Source organism: Strix aluco, chromosome 1 (assembly GCF_031877795.1).
Source record: "Strix aluco isolate bStrAlu1 chromosome 1, bStrAlu1.hap1, whole genome shotgun sequence".
Taxonomy (NCBI): Eukaryota; Metazoa; Chordata; class Aves; order Strigiformes; family Strigidae; genus Strix; species Strix aluco.
In genome coordinates, this window is record NC_133931.1 from 23,809,472 (window position 1) to 23,831,069 (window position 21,598).

Sequence of the window (21,598 nt, forward strand, 5' to 3'; positions counted from 1 at the left end):
AATACATGGCTTAAGCAGTATTTAAAAAAAACCCAAAACACTGTACACAATTTTTCAATCAACAGTTTTACATGAAAGAATAGATACTTATTTTAAAAAGGTAAAATAAAAATCACCCAAAACAAGCAAGCAAAAACCCCAACCCAATGAACCATTGTAGGCTGCAAAGCTTTACAGGCTTTCATGCAATTTATTTACAAAATCTCATTCATTCAAAGCCAGTCCAGCTCAACAGCAGAATCATAAGCACCTTATACAGACCTGCAGCAGTCCTCCTCTCAAATCGATGTATACTTTTGGAATAGATTGCTCTGGGCCAGGATCACCACTGTGCTTACACCACTTGGCTTCCACATTAACAGAGCAGCAAAAAGGGCCCATCAGAGATCTGGCTCTTTCTTTGAGACTCGTTTTAAGTAGGAAATCTTTTATGTCAAGGACAAAAGATGATCCATGGATTCCTAAAAAGAGAGACATTTAATCCCACTGGTAGTTATTCTCCCAACATTTATGTGCTTATTTCCTGAACTTACTTTACCATGAGCCTGGGAATCTCTGCCTGCAAGCAATTACACAAGTAGTCCCACTGACTTCCATGGAAACATTTGTGTGGACAACCACTCTCCTCTCCAAGCAAGAGCATCATAGTTGGGCCACAAGACTCGTGATTTTCTTTTTTTTATCTTGCTCTTCTGACACTAGTGAGCATGCTTTATACAGTGTTGCAGTTATGGAGCAGGTATGTCTCATGCACATTCCTTACAAAGAACTATTTTCCAAAACATTATGACTTTTTACATGTGTGAGTATTTTAAGGTTTATGAGAAGAGACTTTTTTCATTAAACTATGAAATTTTTTTCAAAAGATTATATTAAGAACAAGAACAGCTGCTTCACTTGATTATATTTTAAACTGATAGGAAATAGCTATTTTGAATGATTCTCTCTGCTTTTGTTCAGGTTAGTTATTATAAAATATTGCATTGCCAGAGTTTAGAGTGCTTATCAGGAGAATAAGGGTAATGTCTGAACTCAAATTATTCAAAACAATTACTGTAACCCAAAATATGTAACGTGTGCTTACCAAAAAAACAGTTTAATCTAAACTTTCCACATCATAACCATTTGCACTTTACATAGCTTTATAAAACATAAAAATGATAATGGCAGGTTAGATTTATGACAGAACTTATGTACTCTCATTAAAGACACAAACATTTTTAGGAAAGAAACACCATCTAAAAATGTCACATCTCTTGTGAATTTAACTTCCCGCAAATCACCGTTTAATAAAACAAACCATTTAAACCTTCTGTATTTCTTTTGTATATTTACATGAAAAGTACTACATCTGAGGTTGGATTAACTTTTTTCTCTTCTGGTACTCGTATTTGGACTCAACACTGAATATTGAATGTCACCATATTTTATAATGCCCACAGCTTATTTTTCTAATGAAACTGGATATTTACAAAAGGCAAAAGTTTAAAAAACACCTAAGGCTTACATACAGATGTTTCAAGGTACAGTTCCATTTATATTTTTGTATCTTTGCTGGTAGAAAAATCCCACAAAAACACAACTCTCTCTTTTGAATACATGCAGTAAAACTTCTCCTATGAATCTCTTCTAGAATCCAGAAAGAAGTCTGTCAGCATCCTGGGAGTTATGATTTCATAATACCAAGAAATATTTTATACAATGGAAGGAAATATATTGGATTTTTTTTTTTTTAAATCTAGCATCCACTAGGAAGGTGGTCCAACAGTCCCCATAGCGATAATGGCATTGAATTCTGTCCAATCCAAGTAGGAACCACAAACAAGAATCTCTCCCTTGAGCAGTATGGAGTTCAGTAAGAATGATGAAGGGCTCAAGCAAACCTTTGTCCCGTACCAATCAACAGGACTGTTGTCACCAATTGGGAAAGGGGTTTTAGCTCTGGGTTATTTAGGCTGGCTTCTGAACCCCTGGGTCTGGACTTATGTGTAACAGGTTTATACGACAGAAACTGTTCAGTGGTTTTTTGACACTGAACTTCAGTGATAATCAAGAAAACTAATATCAACACACTCTAATGCCTCTCCTTTTGGTACTGGTTCAGACTTGATTCTGTAAACTGTGGAATGAAGCAGCTTCACATAAAGCCTTAAACCAAGAAAAAGAGGTATTTTCATGGGAAGGGCTCACCCTCACCCTGCTAAGCTCAGTCCAGTTATTTTAAGAGGCACTACAATATTTGGAAATTCAATTTTTTTTTTAATACACTACAAGGAACTTTGATTTTAAAGAGAAGAAATTCTCGGTAACTATTGCACAATTCTGCAAAATACAGAAATGTTCTATAGTTTTACTGGAATATGTGCCAAGTTGCAGAAATAACAAAAGGGAAAAAAGAATGTCAGAATACAAGTGGTTTTATTTATGTTTTCTTTCAATGGGATTACACTTGGAAGGATTATGCTTTGCAGTCCTTTTCTGCTGTCATCTCAGCTCCACAAAGTACAAAGAAAACACAATATCCAATGGCTTAGAAACAGAACTGAGCATTCAGCACATAATACTGCTGGTTCAAAACCAGCAGTGCCTTTCTCAAATGCTATGTAAACATTGAGAAATGAAGACACAATTAAGAATAAGGAAGTGTTGGTAAATTTTACATTAATGAAATATTACAACATGCACCCATGGATTGTGTCCTACAAATACCAGGAAAAACTCAGGTAATGAGAGATTTTTCTTTTTCTTGCTGTGACTGATTGCTCAGGTATAGGAAATTATCACACCCTTGTCCTTCCTAGCAGTTATATCCATGTGTCCTTTTGGGGATGAAGTGGCTCTTGGTATAAAAACCACTGTGCTCCTTACAAAACAAATGCAGAGAGCATTCAGACCAACTTGCACAAACTGGTGTCTTGAGGAAGCTTAAAGAAAACAAATGAAGAACAACATGTATGCACAAACCCTCAAAAGGAATAGTAAATAAAGAGATCTCTGGGCCAGAGGGAAGCTTCAATGGGGTACATTACTACAGAAAGCCTAAAAGGATGATATTAGAAAAGAAATAATCTCACATCCTAAGGGGAGTGAACAAATACCAGTATGCACTAGAAGGGAGCTTATTTTAAGATTGCTAAATGCCATAATAACATTCAAAGTATATGTTCAGTTAGTGAAGTTGCTTTCCAATGACTAAAGCAATCACCTCAGAAAGGTAAAGATGCAAAATAATTCTCTGTTTTTTTCCCTCCCACACACTATTTTCAGTCAGTCCTTTCATGCATCTCTCACAAACTTCTATTGTAGAATTCTAACTTCAGTTTAAACAGATTAAATCAAAGTCTCCATTTGAAGTGAACTTGAGATGGCACCACACAGAAGTAATATATCTTCATAAACGATTGTTGTGATATGTAGAAGTTAACTTGTTCTGTTTGGATTATTGCTCATGAACACCAACTCACTTTTCAGTACGTGCAATAATTTACTTCTAGGAACAAATAGTTTCATGACTTTTAAAATACTCCTCCAAGAGACTAATAAATATGAAGCACTTGTTTTGGACAGTGTTTAAGAAATGCTGCCAGCCCTCCATTGTCAGACTCCACCCAGACCCCCAACAGCATTGCAATGTGCTGCCATGCTAACTGAGCAAAATACAACTTACGCCATCCAGGCTTCTGCATGCCATTGGATTACCTTTATGGTGACATATGCTCAAAAGGAATATCCAAGTATTTTTATATGGTTAGAAATAACATGAGGGTTTGAAAAAAAGCTAGTACTTGCTTGGCAATGTCAAAAAATAAACTTGCTCAAAATTAAAGACTGAAATCACTACAACAGAATAGTAAAGAAAATTTACTAAAAGAGAACATTTGCTTTGATATTCTAACATTTTTTCTAGTCAGTAGAGATGATTTATGCTAACATTTACAAAGACATCTCACAGAATCCAAGTACCCCAATATAGTTATAGTTATCTTAGGGTCCAGATATAACTATAATTTAATTATATTAGTGTTTACCAATAATAGGAGGCTCCATGTTTGTTAAACTGACCTGTGTGCATAAATCCATTTGTGCATACAGAAAAAAAAAGAGCTCGTCCATTTTAATAGATACAGCAAATGCATTAAAACAACCCTTGCTTTACAGTAACAATTGCTTAGTGTTTAGGCAAAACAGGTGTTAAGAAAGCGTTCTGTTATTTTTCCTGGTTCACAGACAAAGGGAGAGACAATGTTTTGACATTAACTATGGACTTTTTGTTTTCAAAAACATTTAAAAGTGCTGATATTTGAATCAACTCCAAGTGAAACAAGTAGAAATGTAGCAGGAGTTTTTTTCTTTCTATTATGCTCTGTGCATTTGCTCTTCCTAAGATAGCTGCAAATCCTATTTGGTTCACTGCACTGTCACCTAATACAACATAGAGCATGATTTTAATTGGCAAACTTCTATATGGGAAAAGAGTTTTAAGAAAATGGAAACACATGTATTATAATAAATATGGCAAATGGCACTGGACTATAGTCGAGCTATCTTTTGAAAAGCCTCTTGGAAGCTAGTAGCGTTGCTACAAACTGTAGCACTAGGAAGAAAATTTCTTTTCTGAGTTTGGGGCAACTCAGAAGCAAGACTGTGTCCCAGAGCACAGAGCCTGTTACACTGGTTCAGACTGGCCAAGATGCACGCGAGTGATGTGGTCTGCACTGACCGCAGCAGCTGGCAGTCTGCATTCCCACCCCAAGGACCACAGTGCACTCTGAAGGAAGAAGCCCGGGATGGCCCACGGGCTCCCCAGGCCTGGGCGGCAGAGATACAATCCGGCTGCTGAAGGTTAACTAGTGAGTGGCTTTCCTTACTACCTTCTGCTTTAATGTCACACATTACAAAGGTGATAATCTGTGATATTTGCTTCTGAGCATTCATTCTTCATATCTGCAACTTCAGTAGCTAGTTTAAAGTTGCCAAAGATACTAATACAGCTTTGAATACATAAATATTATACCTAGTATATTGCTACAATTATCTACGTGCTTTTTTTCCTCTTAAGAAAACTTCAGATATATTGTGTAATGAGTAGTTATACTACAGTTACACTGCTCTGTTGACAGGTATCCTCTATGAAGCAGCTTCTGAGAAGAAAGGGTAACAATGCTATGAAAATAATTACAGGGGAAATACTGCAGTTAATTTAAGAGTCAGCCAATTTATTCAAGTCTGGAAACAGCAGTAGCAAACAAATGGTGAGACGTAGTAAAGAACAATTTTCCAGGAGAGATTTAGTTAACAATCCACTGACCGCACTGGATTTCTCATTAGTGTTGAGCTGAATCTTATGATAGTTCATTCTCCCCACGAGAACAATATTTACACATTACCAATTAACTATTCTTTAGTGAAAGAGAGTTTTTCAGCATTACATGGGGACACATGTGGGCTCTGTAAAAACATAAGATATGTAACACACGGTAAACAGAAAGTAATGATCTTAAGCAGGCCAAACCCTTGAATTCGTCACTAATAAATGTCCCCGTGCATTCAGCAGTCCTGGCTGCTGGGAGCCTGTTTTCTTCAAATACTTCAAACACTAAAATCCAGAAACATTTATTATTTTAATCCATTACAGGCAGTGCTTGATTTAACTTTATTGGTTGTGGTGGTGGTAGTAGTTATAGTGGGGGTAAAGCTATGTTCTTTTACACATCATTTCAAAAGGGCTTAATTATATTTTATAGCTCAGACCAGGAATCCTGCTTGTTTTGTGTCTAACAAGGTTCAAATGGAGTTCAGGTCAGTGATGAATCAGAAGAGAAGTCAAAGATGGTTATCTATTTGAAATGAGCTCATCTCCCTTAAAGAATAAATGGGCAGGTACATCATCTTCATTACACTCCTGCATACTAAATAGCTGAAAAATCTCAATTCACTTGTTGATTTGGTAATTTTGAGTTTTGTGGTGCTTGACCAGAGAGGGCATACTAAAGTTAAGATCTAAAGGGATTTTCATTTTTGGTCAAGGCTGTCTTTGGTATACAATAATTTAGAATATATTTGTAAAGTTCTATACTGCCCTGTCTTATTCTAATTAAGTGGAGAAAAATGCATAATGGCAAACAACAAAAATAGTGTTCATTCTCCATCTGTGAGTCCAGCTTTCAAAACTGACCAAGTGCTATACTGACATGAGTAATATGTGGTTCTTGTATCATAAACATTTTATTTTTAGGTATCAGCAGTTTTCAGAAAAGTGACTAAACATTGTTAACCCAGCTTTACAGATGGGCATGAAGAGGTTCTTCAATTTAAAAAAATATTTTCACATCTTAATTTTAGGTGGTTGGTTGAAAACTTTGGTTTATTTTCAGGAGATAGCTGGTACCTATGACTGTCACAGATTTATAAAGTTGTAGATGCTTGCACTACTGAAAAAACTAGACATTGAATGGTTGCACAGTAAATGAAGCATTACAAAATAGTGGATGCCACTCAAAATGTAGCCCTATACAATTGCCACAATGTTGAATTAGAATTACAGCTTTGGTGTCTTGCTCCCCTGCTCTACACTTGATTCACTGGATTCCAACTGCTTTAATAAACTAAATAGTCCATGAACTAGAGGGTAACTTTTCTTTACAAATAACTGTCCTGAAGATAGTGCCTGGCAGCACCTGAGCTGTTTGAGCTTCTATAACCCCATGAATTATGCTTGTGGAAGTCCAAGGCTTGACAGATAGACCCAGGCCACACAAACTGAACAGGTTTCCCTGCACTCTCAGGCTGCAGTTCCCCAGGATTAAGGTCAGTCCAAGTCCAGGCTCCTACGACCCAATCTTCTCCCTTCCATCCTTTATATAATTCTCTGAATTCTCTTTTGTGTCAGCTTCGTCATTAAAGTGTACTTGTCCAGTAAGCCAGCTGAAGGAGACGATCTTGCTGAAAACTTTTTTTTCCTGTTAGTTTTCAGACAGATCAGTGCCCTGACTCAACTCTGAACAGCTGCCCAAGTAACAGAGCTAGCACTAGGCAGAGTGTGGAAATGTGCAGACACAGTAACCTAAACTTCCTATGGAACTGCACCTTTTGTTTGGGCAGCAAGCTGGTGATCTCATCCTATAAAAAATATTCTTGTCTCAGAAAAGGAAGAAATATGTTGCCAGTGTGTCAACAATTTAAACAACTTAAGGAGCTGGTCCTCAAAACTGGACAATAATGCATAATCTTTGTGTTCTGTACCTCACACTGCAAAATGTAGATTGAACTGGAGGAGTTGCACAGAAAGCATAAAATGTACATAGAAATATTCAGCTTTCATTGTTATCTGTATTTCCTCATGAATGTAAATACTCTATAGAATTGACTACCATGAAAATGCTATATCACTTACTACTGCCACATACAGCACTAGGATCCACGTAACAAAAGAAATTCCAGTCTCAAAAAAATATGCAATTACTTTCACAATAAAAGCTAAAGAGATTACAAAACCAACTGTATTTGTTCTGAATCGAATTTCATTTGGAGTCTACTTTTTACAGTTGAGTTATTTAAACCGTAAATACAGTTCTAGAAAATTAGTGCACAGGGTCTTGAATCAACAACCTACAACTAACTTTTTTTTTCTTTTTTCTTCCCCCCCACCCCCCACCCCCAGTTAACTTGCTAGTTCATCAGTAGCAATTCTGGACCCTGTTACAAAGTACCAGTAGGGAATCTGACCAGGATTAATAGTGGTACTCAGTCCTGGGATTAGGTGGTGTCTTGTTTCATGGATTTTAGGCCATCTGTTCCTCCCTCCTACGTTATACTCCTGCAGAACTATAAACGCACCTCCACCTCAGGGACTATAGAAAGGAATTAGAATTCTTCTGCTTTTCATTATCACAAGATTCAGTAACTCATTTCATTGTCAGGATAATCCCCTTTTACTCTTTCTTTTGCGCTTGCAGGGTATGCCAAAATGACAAATACAATCCCAGATGTTAGAGACCTGATGAGGTCTCCACCTTTTCTTGAGTGTTGGGTTTAAGCTACTTGGGACATGGTGTCAAATCTGACAGGACCCTGATGCCCACACCCAATATTCATTAAGGTTTTTTAGTGATTTGTATAGCTGTCTACAAGCTGCACTTCCACTTCAATCCTCAGTGGCCATTTAAATATTTAGTTTGTCCTCTGGCTTTTACTGACAAAGAATTAATTTCCTATTGTTCAAGTGTTGGAAAGAGTTTATATTTCTTTCTAAAAGTAACAAAGGTCTTCTGGGTGTTGTAAATGGCTTGTTACTGCTGCATATTATTTTAGGTAGTCATATCTAATTTAATGTTTTATTTCCCCATGGGCTAACTTGCATATCTGCAGCATCCAAAGGCTATGACAACGCCTTAGCAGAGTTTTCTCGAGAGAGTCAGTTAACTCCAAAATGAAGTTTGGTCTTTGCTCTACACCAATTAATAGCTGCATTTAATTTTTAATGTTTCTGTAAAGTATCTTAAGTATGTAATTTCTCTCAGGTTTAGTAAAAATATTTGTGATTATCATACATTCAACTAGTTTATTTTTTTCCCTTAATTATATGCTAATCATCTCTGCATACGGGACAAAGGGCTGGGGAATTCTGTCTGTGATCTTTGGAATATTTTATGTCTGTAACTCTCTCGATTCAGACGCTGAACAGCAAGACTTCCCTCCTGTGTCCAGCCAGAGTAAAATAAGGCTTCACTGAGAGGCTACACGCTTCTTGCTGTCTTTCACTCTGGGGAGAGTAGAGTCTTCAACTTCTCTCATTTATCTGCTCTTTTGGCAGGTAGGTAGTGCTAATTTCAACACCAAACCTAAATTAACTGAAAGCGATGTTTAGAATTGCATTCTATTTCCTAGTATTTATTGCTAAAAATTATTTCCACTTTAACGGCATGCGACTGTTCTGGAGTGAGCTACATACCTCTAGTGTGATACCAAGCAATCTCAAATCTTACTGGGTACCTGGCACTCAAGAGCTCTAGTTGCTTTGTAGAAGATGACATATACTTCAAAAATCACTGATCCAGGTCTAATGGATAGTTGGTCTAATAACACTGACAGCTGCCAAAAATGAGCTAAATGTTTGTTATCTGCTTGTATGAAATGGGTACAAGTTTTAACTTGTAACTCTAAGCCACAAAATATAAAATGACTACAGATAATTATTTTTTTTAAACATCATTATGACTTAAACTCCTGCACTTAAGGGTATATAGGTAGCCTCTTCTAAAGGAAAATTAATAATACCTTCTTTTGGAAAAGGGACTTTATTTTGGTTTGTTTTTTTGTCAATACGCTGCATCACATTCTACAATAGTATTACTTTACTAAAACCAAAATACTCAGGATTTCACCATAAGTACAGAGGAGAACATAAGTATTCTAGCAGAAATAGTAACCATGTTGTTATAAGTAACTGTTGTATTAAAACATGAAAAATGTCCAAAAAATGAAGTCCCTTGACACACTAAAGACTTGGGGTTGTATAACAGCATAGCAGAATATGTAGAAATGGAGGTGTTTTAATTTGATCCAACTGCAATGTCAGTGTTCCAACACTTACAATTTATTTTGTTAGAACTGAAATAATTCAACTAATTAGCCCCTCTGTTTTTCAAAAGCTACATCTTTTTACTTTCATAAGAAATTAAGAAGAAAAATTAAAACAGAAGGCCTTTAGCTTCCACGATTAAACAAGCAAAGTTTAGAGGGAAAACTGATAATTAAAAAAAAAAAAGTTATATAGCAAGCTTCTTTCTTAATTTCAGTAAAAAAAAAAAATCAAAGCATTACACAAGGTCACGCACTTTTGTTTTCCCCCTATAAGGGAGGAAAAATGCCGACAATACATTCTTGTGAGAGTTTTTTTGCTAAATAATTCCTAGCAAATAGGATTCTTTACAAACCAACTTCATCTCCTACATTAAAACTCATCTGGAAAAAGGGTCATTTACACTGTTTATAAAACACTGCCACATAAAATGTGTAAAAAACCCATATTTCACTAAAAATAGCTTGCGTAAGTAAGGGATTAGAGTAGTTTCTACTGCTATAATTGTTCCTTTGTAGTTTTTTCCATGATGTTTTTGAACAGTGTTTTTAACTATGTTTATTAAAGTCAGCACATCAAAAAGGATCAAAGAGAAAGCTAGTGAGAACCAAAGAAACCCCAAGTGTGTTGTGTTGTCTCACTGGGGAGTTATGCAGATTCAAGTAAACAAGTGCAAATTGTTGAGGTTTTAATGAAAATTTTCTACAATTATTGTATCTGAAGTCATTCTATATAATAACATCTGTACAGCAGATGGCCATACTGTACAAAAGGCAAGCAACGCTCCTTTTTCTTCCTCTGTTTTAACAGTACATCTGAGATGACTACTTTTGTCATTGCGCTTAGTTTGGTTCAGCAAATAATTCGTAAAATGCAGCTGCTGCAGATGGTCACAATAGTTATTTGACTGTAAAATCAAAGACACAGTGAAGTATTTGCGTATTAGTTTCATTCTATAAAAAAAAATCTGACATTAACCCTGTTCAGCTCAAAAGGTGTGTCTATAAAACCTTTTGTAAAAAGAAAAGTTGTGAAGAACTGACGTTTTTAAATGCTCCTTGCTCCCAAGACACAGCTACTACACTTTTAAAATTTGAGTTAGCTTGCATAATTTCCTTGCAATAATAAAATCAATCTAGTCAGCAACTGTGGTATTCTTCTAAAGTACTTTTAACACAAAATTATAATACTGTTTCCCCCACACTGAGTAATTTATCTTCTTTCCTAAGTTATAATTTCTACTATTGGTTTCTATCAGCATTTTAATTTCAAATTCATAATTTCAAATAAAAATCCAAACAATCTATTAGAAGAATTTTTGACAGTGCCAGGAAGTCTGTCTTTTGCACTTCTTGAAACTTAAAACAATTTATTGCACTGTCACAACAGCATGCAAAACCTCATGCATATGTATTTTTCTTTTCATAAAGTGAACATAAGGCAACTTAAACTGGAAAAAAAATGTGAAAAGAGTCTGTTGATGTCTATTGTCTGGTTATGAAAGTTCTTCAAATAGAATAACTAATTTTCATTTTCATTAGATTCAGCATCAGTATTGCTTTACTTAACAATGCTTGCCAGAGTACAAACATACCGAAGATTCATGTATAGCTTGTGACATAAAAAATAAAGATTGGCTTCCTCAGACTGCCAGAAGAATTAAGAAACAGAACTTCATAGCAGAATGTTTCTGAGGCTTAACGTGCAAGGCAAGGTACGTCCTTCTTCTGGGAAGATGAAAAACTCCAGCGTAAGTGATATACACTGCTGAGTTTGCCAAATTGCTTTATAGTACAGTGACGGAACGGGCTTGGCTTTGATATATTGAAGCTTGCTGTGGAGACCATAACGTACCATGGGACGGATAACATATAAATGATAGAGGGGAAGGGATGGAAGGAAAGAGGGTTATTACACAGAAAGAAAACTAGAACTATTTAAAGGACATTAGAAAGGCCTTTTACTCAGTTGCATGCTAGGGTTGCAATCCGATTGGAAAAGCGTGGGAACGCAGGCACTGTTCGTCCCTGTACTGCTGTTTATTTATGGATAAATCAAGAGTTTCAGGCTCCGGCACTTTCACAGGCTTTCATGTCCTCTGAACCTTAAATTTTTCATTTTTAACTTTTAAAACAATAAAGAAGCACTGAAACTTGCTGGCCTGAGGAGAAATATTTCTGATGAAAAAGAAATAAATCACCACCTCACTTGGCCTACAACTTGTTCCTCTCAGCTACAGACCATTTTACCTCGCAAGCTACTCTGCCAACTACCTACATCTGGCTCATCTCCGCATCATGTAAATGTACCATCTTATTAATTTTATTAAAAGACTAATAAAACAATTTACAAAGACACTCAAATGTCTTCATTTTAAATGAGTCTCTGTTATCCTCTTAATTGTACCCAAGGTGTAAAGTTTCCTAGCAGCTCTGCAGTAATGAGACTGGAGTGCCTGTTTTCCCTGGGTGACTGTCAGCTGTGCAGAGGAAGCATGTAAAAATTTTAAACTTCATAAGCCTGGAGAAGAGTAACTGTATGAAATAGTAGCATATTTCAGGGCTCTGAACAATTATGTTTGTATTTTTTTAAAACAGAAATATAGGGTCCTAACAAGAAAATGTAGTTATAGGGTAATAACTGTCAAAATTTTGCCCTTTGAAGTATGTGTTGAATCTTCAGAATACCAGAATAGTGGTTCTTGTAACCACTATTCCAGCCAGAATTCTGTCAATAAATTAATTACAAGCTAGGGGATATTAAATACAAAATTAAGCACTCTTGGGTGCTGCCTCACTGAAAGGAGAACTGAGGTAATGAGTCTATCAGGGATTTGGAATTTTCTGTTGTCGATTTATTATATTAGCTAGATGAGTTCCCCTCAATGTCCCATGCTTTAAAACGGTTACTAGACCACCACTTGAACCAATCAGTAGCACTTCCAACTTTCAAAAACTCTTACCTGCGGTTTTATGTCCACTTTTAATATTTAGGCTCCCAGTGAGGTTTGATAAAGAGACTAACAAACAAGGTTTACTGGGATGTGGGATGGTTTCCATCGAAACAACCATTTGAACGGTGTGAATGGAAATTTTCTGAAAGCAGGAAAGGGCTCGCCACAAGTTTTCTTGTACTGAAGCCTTTTGTGCAGCATTGGTGCGCGCTGTAGGTAGGAAATCCTTTGTACTGGGGTGCTTGGTTATCAAAGTGACATCCTTATCTGGAATAACACCAGTTGATGGAGCAGCCTCCTTCCTGGGCTCATCATTTGTGGTTATGATTTTCTTCAAAAACTGGTTTATTTGATCAAGTCTGACAAAACTGAGATTTGCTTTCAAAGGCTTTGACATGTCTACATTTATGTCAGCTGTAGGAGAGAATTGGAGAAAGAAATATGAGAAGTTATAGTGCAATTACCCAAGCAATATAAAAACACTAGGCATTTAGTGGAGAAAACATTATTTCTATCATGTTTCGTTAAGAGGACTGAATCAATGGTAAAACATAATAAAACAGTATTTTTAGGAATAAATCTGAATTAAAACATGATGAAAAGTATTACAAGCAATCTTCACTATATACAGTTTTAAATGAAGAAACATGTAACAATGCTGATCTTATTTCCTTGCTTCTTCCCAGGGATCACCACAGCTACCTGAAAGACACACAGTTTATTCGAGTGTGTAGGAGCCTAAATAGATTAGTACTTTTGTCTCAGAATGAAAATATACTTCACGGTCTCTTAAGTTCACATCCAGTAGAATTATTTGACTAAACTCCAAAGCCACAGCAAGCATTTTCAACACATTTAAATGAGTAAATAACATGTATATTCTGTTGTTTCTTACACAGCTAATAAGCATTTTCAAGATGAAATGTGAAATAAAAAGCAAATATAAAAGTTGAAGTATGTTTAGATTTCTTTGTTTTCCAGGGAGATTGGAATAACCTAATATTTTGAAAATGTTGTCTCCTTAGTAAAGGATTTTGGTACTTCCCAGACTGCTAAAAGTCTCACAGAATTTTTAGAAATCACAGCTAATATGAACAACATTGACAACAGTGATACTTTAGTAGATGAGATATAGCAATTATCAAGATTATTTCACAGATGGGAAGCAGGATTTTATGATGGTTGAAACTTCTTTCTGTACTGCTATCTGCCTTTTTATCAGTACATTACACTTCATTACAGAAATCTAACTTTAACTTAGTTTTTAAAATTTTTCATTTCGAATTCAGCTTTCACCCAGTAATGAGACAGCTACCTTATGCAGGAAGAAAAGCTTGCTTTTCACTTTGCTGTTTGATTCCCACCGCCCCACCCCCAAGAACCAAAAATGATTAAAGTTCAGTGCATATATCTAAACTAGATTAAACGTTCAGAGAAAACAGCACTACTTAGTTTCAAGTTTCATTATAAATATATATAGGAAACACTGTTTGTTGAAGGTTTTACATAGATTAATGAATATTTCACAAAAATTAGGACCTACTTTCAAGTTGTTTAGAATCATGTTCTACCCTTAATGCTCATACAAACTGATGAGCTTGATTTTCCCACTCTTTATGTAAATTACAAGTTCTTACAATAACGGTAATGGGCTGCAGGAGCAGAGCTTTGGAGCTGCTCTTAAGCACAGGTATATATTGACTTCAGAGTCCCAGGCACATGACAAAGCACTTTTCTGACCTCACAAAATATCTGGGAGTTCTAAATTTCAGCTAGATGCTTTGGTATCTGAATAGATAAGCGTCTGAATTATAAACTAGCACTTTTTCTACAAAGGTAAGAGAAACGTACTAATGGCCATGTAATATTTGTTATAGCTGAATCAAAAAACACAAAACAATCTTAGAAAACAGTCTGTGGTACTCCACAAGCCACAGCTAACTGAAATTTAAGACTGAAAAACTATTTTAATTGTAACTTACAACTTTAATTAATGGTCTTCTGAAAATGCTTTCTCTTGTGTTAAAGTCTTCCACGCTGAACTAGAAACTGTGGCAGAACACTAGCTAACATGTAGGCCTAGTAGAAAGACAATATCAAAGCTAGGAAGTTAGGAAAGGAAGCTGGACATTAGAAGAGAGCAAGATTTTGAAGTCCTTCCAGTACTTAAAGGGGACCTACAGGAAAGATGGGGAGGGACTCTTTATCAGGGAGTGTAGTGGTAGGATGAGATGTCATGATTTTAAACTGAATGAGAGTTGATTTAGATTAGCTATAAGGAAGAAATTCTTCACTGTGAGGGTGGTGAGACACTGGAACAGGTTGCCCAGAGAAGCTGTGGCTGCCCCCTCCCTGGCAGTGTTCAAGGCCAGGTTGGACGGGGCTTTGAGCAACCTGGTCTAGTGGAAAGTGTCCCTGCCCATGGCAGGGCGGATGGAACTAGATGATCTTTAAGGTCCCTTCCAACACAAACTTTTCTATGATTCTATGATTTTCATGCAGTCAAAACCACACATGATCAACTTGGAAGGTTTTTTCAGAATACTTATGTGCCGATATTTTTAATTAAAACCAAGGGAAGAAAAATGTCATAACACTTTTGAAAATCTTTTGGCACTGAAGAACACCCCAAGACTCACCTGCCTTTTTGCACACATCATTGGCCCTCTCCTCCCTTTGAATGGAGAAAGGAGACTTACAAAGGAAGTAGAGACCCATGTGACATTATGATATTAATTTAGTTATGATACTCAAATGGAAAGGAGTGTTATTCTAATGAAATGTTTAAAAAAACCCCCACAAAATGACAAAAAAGCCCCCAACCAAACAAATAGGCAGCATTTTTAAAATGACCCAAGTTTGAAATCCAACTCACACTAGGATTTGGGTTTCTGAACCATTTAGGCAATTTGAAAACAAGTCCCTTATTGACTTAATTTTCTCCATTACAGATGTTGTAATAAAGGAGTAAAATAGATGTTCTTGGCTTTGCAACATAATTAAGTTTGTAAGTCAGTAAATGAGGAAAGGACCCTTATTGCTTGGTGTGACAGCTTTCACATCTAACCGCTTTGTCAAAGGCACATTTTATTGCCCACACTTTCCTATGGTAGTATAGCCCAGAAGAGGAAAAAACAACCAACCTTACAAATCAAAAAATGCTTAGACATAAGTTGATGTAACAGGTGTTAAGCTAAATAGAGTAAACTGATTGAGAAAGATTTAGAAGAAAATGAGTATGAGAGCAATAGTTCTCTCTTGGTCTTCCTTAGACCAGGGCAGAGAAGACACAGGGTGCTGGTTAAGCTCAGTAGTGGAACATGCATGGCACACGTGGTCCTGTGCCTGTGTTTTATCACTGCTGTTAGTCACTTGTTTTCACAAACATTGTGCTCATCTAAGACAGCAATTAAAAAATGGACACTAGGACACCAGAGAAATGCAAATTACTTCCCTGTTTTTTGCTTGGAAACCGCGTATGTCACACAGAAAAATGTTGTCATGACTAATAAATTGACAAACGTTTGTATTAAGTTATTATTATCCAGTGAATCAGCCCCGACAGAAGGTGGTGGCAGCCAGAAGCATAATTGCAGAAAATATAACTCTGGAACCTTCACTGCAAATATTTTAACTATCTCATAATGACATAGGTTATTTTTACAACTGGGGAAGGATTATGTAAGGAGATTCTTTGGCATTTTAAGTAAAACATTAAAAAAATAAAAATCCAATTGAGCAATCAACATGTTTTTAGTCTTTCTCCTGTTTTACACTTTATACTTAGCACTGTAAGAGAAACTTTAACATTCCTTCTGAGAAAAACATGTAAGCGATGGACAGAAACAGTGAAAACTGATGAAATATGAAGAGCTATTTATAGCAGTTGATGAAGATAGACATTCAGCAGCTTCTCCAGTCACTCAAAATGGGCTAAAAAGAGATGTTACAATGTAAAGGGTTGCCTCAAACTTCCAGGGTACAAAATCCAAGGATAACAGTCTTTTTAAATTATTTTAACAACCCTGGGAAGCACACCACACAACGCTGTGCAGATTCTGTACCAGTAGGAAAACACAGGTTGCTATAACTCTGACAATTCTTTGAATTGTCCAGAATTTCATCAGAATCAGGACAGGACAAAAGGTAGCTCAAAGCCACCTTAACTCCCCCATTACCTCAGTCTCTCCTCTGTCTACTAGTGACTGGCTACCACAATTATATTCCAATACTTTATTTAAATTTAAGACATAATAGCAGTAACTTATTTTGTCAGGTGTTATCTATTTCCAGCAAACAAATAGTAAAGAAATTATTGTGCTTGTAACTAGACTGTGCTCAAGTGAGTTATTTCTGGATATGTTTAAATCAGACTGAACTAGATGATATCAAAGCAGTATTTTTATTACAGTGTAGCATTTGAGTGTCAAATTTGAATTGTTCCTTCTCTCTCTCAATTTCTTCACTACATCTCTTTAGATTAACCAGTAAATCCATGTCTGTCAATTATTAGTTTCTAATTACCCCTCACAAATTTATGAACAGCTACTAGGAAACAGAATGATGAAATAACTATTGAGTTAAAAGGAGATTAGATAAATATAAATAAATTACACTTATTATATGCTCCCTCCACACCAGGAGATGACTTAACAGTGAAAGGAAAAGAATCACGTTGCAATAATGAAATCAGAGAGGGAATTCAGGTCCCAGAGGCGATTCTACGGAGTTTATGTTAATGTACACCTTGTGGGGGACCAAAAATCAACTGGAATAGTTTCCTGAAAACTGTTTCCAGCTATTTTCTCATTTAAAAAGTTCCAACTTCACTTGACCCATTAGTCATCATATTACTTACATTTATTATGTATTTTGAAATCTATTACAAAAAACCCAATGGATTCAATATGGCCTGTTTGAACAAAATCATAACATCTATAAAAGAAAACCTATGAGCAGCACTCTGAAATTTCTGTCTGAAACAATTTCTTTCTTTGTCATTTTATTACTTAAGAGCTTCAGATAAAAAATTTCAGGGTTATGAGTATTTTACCCTTGTTCTCCATTACATTCAGATTTGTACTGTGAAGATATGATTTTATTCTGTGAACTTGGGATAATGATATTACTCAAAAGGACTTTTTATTTGTTGGACTAAGGATGAATAAGCAACACAAAAATAACAGAGCTGCTAGGAAGTTGCTTTAGGTCAATCCCAGCTCTTACCGAAGTCAGTGGGCTTATTCTAATACATGTCATAACTTAATGTACACCAGGTTACCAACCATTTCAATGACTAATAAACTACCATAGTATACTCTTAATCTGAAAAACCAGGAAGTAAACGCCATGAGAATTATTTATAAGCTTTATTTCTATGACTGAGATCTTTTCACAGACTGTGAGAAATGTTGAACTGTGAGAGAGAAAATATGTCATTTTCCAAGAATTTGTTCACTTCTCATACCCCTCATTCTGCAGTGGACCTTTTATTTCTCATAGCTAACAGAGAAAAGGCCAGGTCTTTCTTCCTCAGGTTGGACATGGATCTCACTCTCCCCTACCCCAAGAAAGCTGTAAAATTTTAAACTTCTTAATAAATAATACTGCTATAGAAGAAACTACTGTTTACCCTAAACTCTAAGGAGGATTGAATTTCCTAGTCCTAAACAGGAGAGGAGCAGACACCAGGCATGAAACATTTTACCACCAGTAATATTCTTTCTCTGGGAGCCACCCATCCTGATGTAAGGAGTCTAACAGAGGAAATCTGAGGAAGGTAAAGGTAATCTTGAGCCTTGATTCTGATTTGGAGTCAGGGTGGCCCTTCAAGTAACAGGCAAATGGCTGAATTGCAAAAATTAAATTTATAAAAATAGGAAAGAGAGAGACATATAAAGAAAAGACTAGCTGTACTGTTCTCAATTGTCCCTGGTCAGGCATCAAAAGAGAGACAAATTAAAAGAAATTGAAAAGCAAGAAGAATACAAACGAATTGTTTTTATCCTCTAATTCATCATTCCCAATTTGGATCAAGGGAAAAGAAGGAAGAAACTTGAGACAAGGCTTCAGAGGCCATCTGCAGTCCATCTTGTATTCTGCTTCTGTGAGACAGATGCCAATTAGTCTGGAAGAGGCTGGTAGTCACTGCTCAGTATTTCTACCTACTGCCGTCTGTGTGCTGCAGCCCCACAGAAGCAGGTCTCAAAGGCCAATATGGCAAACTACAGCCTTCAGGGAGCTTAATCAACTCAAGCCATGTGGGGTGTTCCCCAGCAGTAACAACTCCTACTTCCATGACCTAGTATGTCATTGACAGTATGTGAAGGTGACATTAAGACATTAACAGCTCTATCTACCCAGTGCCTGGGTTTGAGATCTCAGACATGGCTCAGAGTGATGAGATTCTATTCATTTTTTAAAATCGTCACAATTGAATCAAAATAAATTGTTGTAGGTTGAGAAGACCAAGATACCATTAATAAAGGATGGAGGGTTACTGCTATTCATAGGATGCTGACTGAAATTAAGCAGCTGTGCAACTACCAAATACGCTACAGAAGTGTGTCAAGGGTTGGGTGGTGAGGCCAAAAACAATAACAGGGGGCACTGCCACGAAAGGAGAACCCTAGCTAAGGGAAGCATTAACTCTCTCAACAGAGATTCAGGGAACTTGAAGCACAATACAGTGAGATGAAACAAATTGTTCCAGGTCGTGGAATAGAAAAGAACCCATAAATACTGACTTTCTATTATTTGCTTAGCTGCTGAATAATACATCTATATTAAGACATACATGAAAAAAAAAAAAAAAAAAGACGATGTCAGAAAATTGAGCAAATGTTTGAAATGAGTTTTAAAAGAATGCGAATACACTGAAAAAGATACCAAGAAAGTATTTTCCAACTTATCCATGCATCTTTGGTGAGTAGTTTTCATTTTCAGTACCTAGACATTTAAGAAACTAAATTTAAAATAAGTGTTGTAGACACTGCTTTTAGAAAGCTACTTTGATAATTTTATGCATTATTACACTGATATTACAGACAACAGATGTGTCAAAACCAAAGCCGTACCTACAGGCTTCTACACCTGTTTGGAATATTTCTCTTTGCCCTCTTAATCAAATAAATATCATTTCATGGCTACAGTGTCAGTGCTTTAAAAACTTGTTTGTAAAAGAGCAAAGGGAAAAAAAAAAGCTCAAAAGTTTTGCAAATGACCCAGAGTTAATTAGAAAAGTCTGCACCCTGGCTAGTTCCCCTTCTCACGTGTCAGCTCTCATTAAATCAAAAAATTCTCATTTCAAAGTTAACAAACACCATGGTTAACAAAACTGTTAAACTGGGATCAAGTGGGCACATTCCTAGGTTTATATATGATGTCATGCTAAGCAGCCCACAGCTGAACTTGCAAGTAGTATGAATGATTTTTCAATATATTAAGTATCTGATCTAATGCTAATTTTCTCTCTATAGGCTAACTGTGCTGGGAACAGGTGGCCCTGCTTTCAATTATGGAGGGCTAACATGCCAGTGTGAGGCCTGGATTAGTTCACCTTCTCACAGGGAATTTGCCTCGGTTGGGAATGGATTTATTATGGCTTCACACATGGAATGGAGCTCATGTCAGCTGAGGGCAGTGATACATCATATGATTCAAATTAACCTGCTGTGGACTGTTCCGCAGGGCTGATATTGTGTATTAAAATGACGACATTTTTAAAACAGCTTGAAAGAAACCAGGATTGCTGAAGTGCAATGGTTCCAATTTGTTCCAACTAATCTATCACCTGCTGGAGATATTTATTCTAGTGGGTTTCTGGTAGCTGCTATTTTCCAGGTTTCTCCAAACCACTGACCTTGCTAATGGATACAATTGTTGCTTCTGCAAATAGGGGGAAAAAAGCTGGAAAGAGTGCCATGGTGCAGTTTTGTTTGTTGCTTTTTATGCATAAACCTCGATCCAGTGCTGTGCCTCTCACAGTGTCCAAACCGTGCCACAGAGGGACTGGCAGGAAAGAGCAATCCCCCAGCTCCCCCAGTTCTCACTTTATCTTTTAGTGGGACACAGCATTTCTTAGTTTGTCTGGATAGTTTCTTCTACAGAAATTATTTTGAAAGGCAAAGTATCAAGGACCATAGTTATTTCACACCTACCCTAACATCTTTCCAAGAAACTGCTGGGGGAAGAAGACTGTAGCATAAACCATCTATATTTTGCATGTATAAGTATTTTAAGGCAATTTGTGTGAAGCGGTACTTCATACACATGTTTTGTATCATTTACATGCAGAAAGAATACATCAAAAAGACAGCTTTTATACCTAAGAAAGCACAGTTAATTTAAAGAAAAAAATACAAAGAAAGGACTAGAGGCTAAAGAGAATAAATTTTCAAATACTATTAAAACAAGATGGTCACATTTGTTCCTCACCTAATGAATATTATCTAATGCTGAAGCAGTAAATAGTTCACTTACATGTATTAGGCAAGAATTAGATCTACGATCCAGTAACAGACTGAATATAAAAGAGAGGGGGTCATGTAAACTGATGTAGATGGAATTTAAAAAATTTTAAATAATTAGTTACTGTAGAAAGAGAAAGAATAGTCCTTTAATACACCGTGGGGTTAAAGTTGAGGTCTGTTCCCACAGGCCTGATGATGAATGCTTATTTCTCCTAGGATCCTATTACCTTCAATCTGGAAGAAATATCATTTTTCTTTAGTTGCCAAAAACGTACAAAATAATCAACTCATGTGGCAAGAAGTGCATTAATGTATCCTGTTATTCTCATTTAATTAGTGGTTTCCAAGTTTAGCTACTTGCTGTAGTTTTTTGATCTCCCAGCTAATATGGACTGACAACCTGGTTTCCTGTGTGGTGAAACCATACGATTTTTCTATGGAACACTATCTACTTATCTACTTCAACTGACAAACTATTTACAAGGAGTACCAGATTTATCTAACACAGCAAACACTGGGAACCACTTGCAGATTTTTTCTTTTAACTGCTTGCATAGTGTTTTGCATCATAACACATAGGCATTTGATTGTTGT

At 36.3% G+C, this 21,598-nt stretch overlaps 1 protein-coding gene across 11 annotated transcripts in view; it reads right to left on the reverse strand.

Moving 5' to 3' along the window:
* VPS13B (vacuolar protein sorting 13 homolog B) overlaps positions 1-21,598 on the reverse strand; it is a 491,427-nt gene that overhangs the window by 86,460 nt on the left and 383,369 nt on the right. For all 11 annotated transcript variants that reach the window (XM_074815029.1, XM_074815038.1, XM_074815049.1 and 8 more), the window contains 2 exons: positions 12,543-12,947; positions 262-461 (listed from right to left, as the gene is read on the reverse strand). In XM_074815029.1, coding sequence (XP_074671130.1) covers positions 262-461; positions 12,543-12,947 — 605 coding nt within the window. The remainder of the gene's footprint in view (positions 1-261; positions 462-12,542; positions 12,948-21,598) is intronic.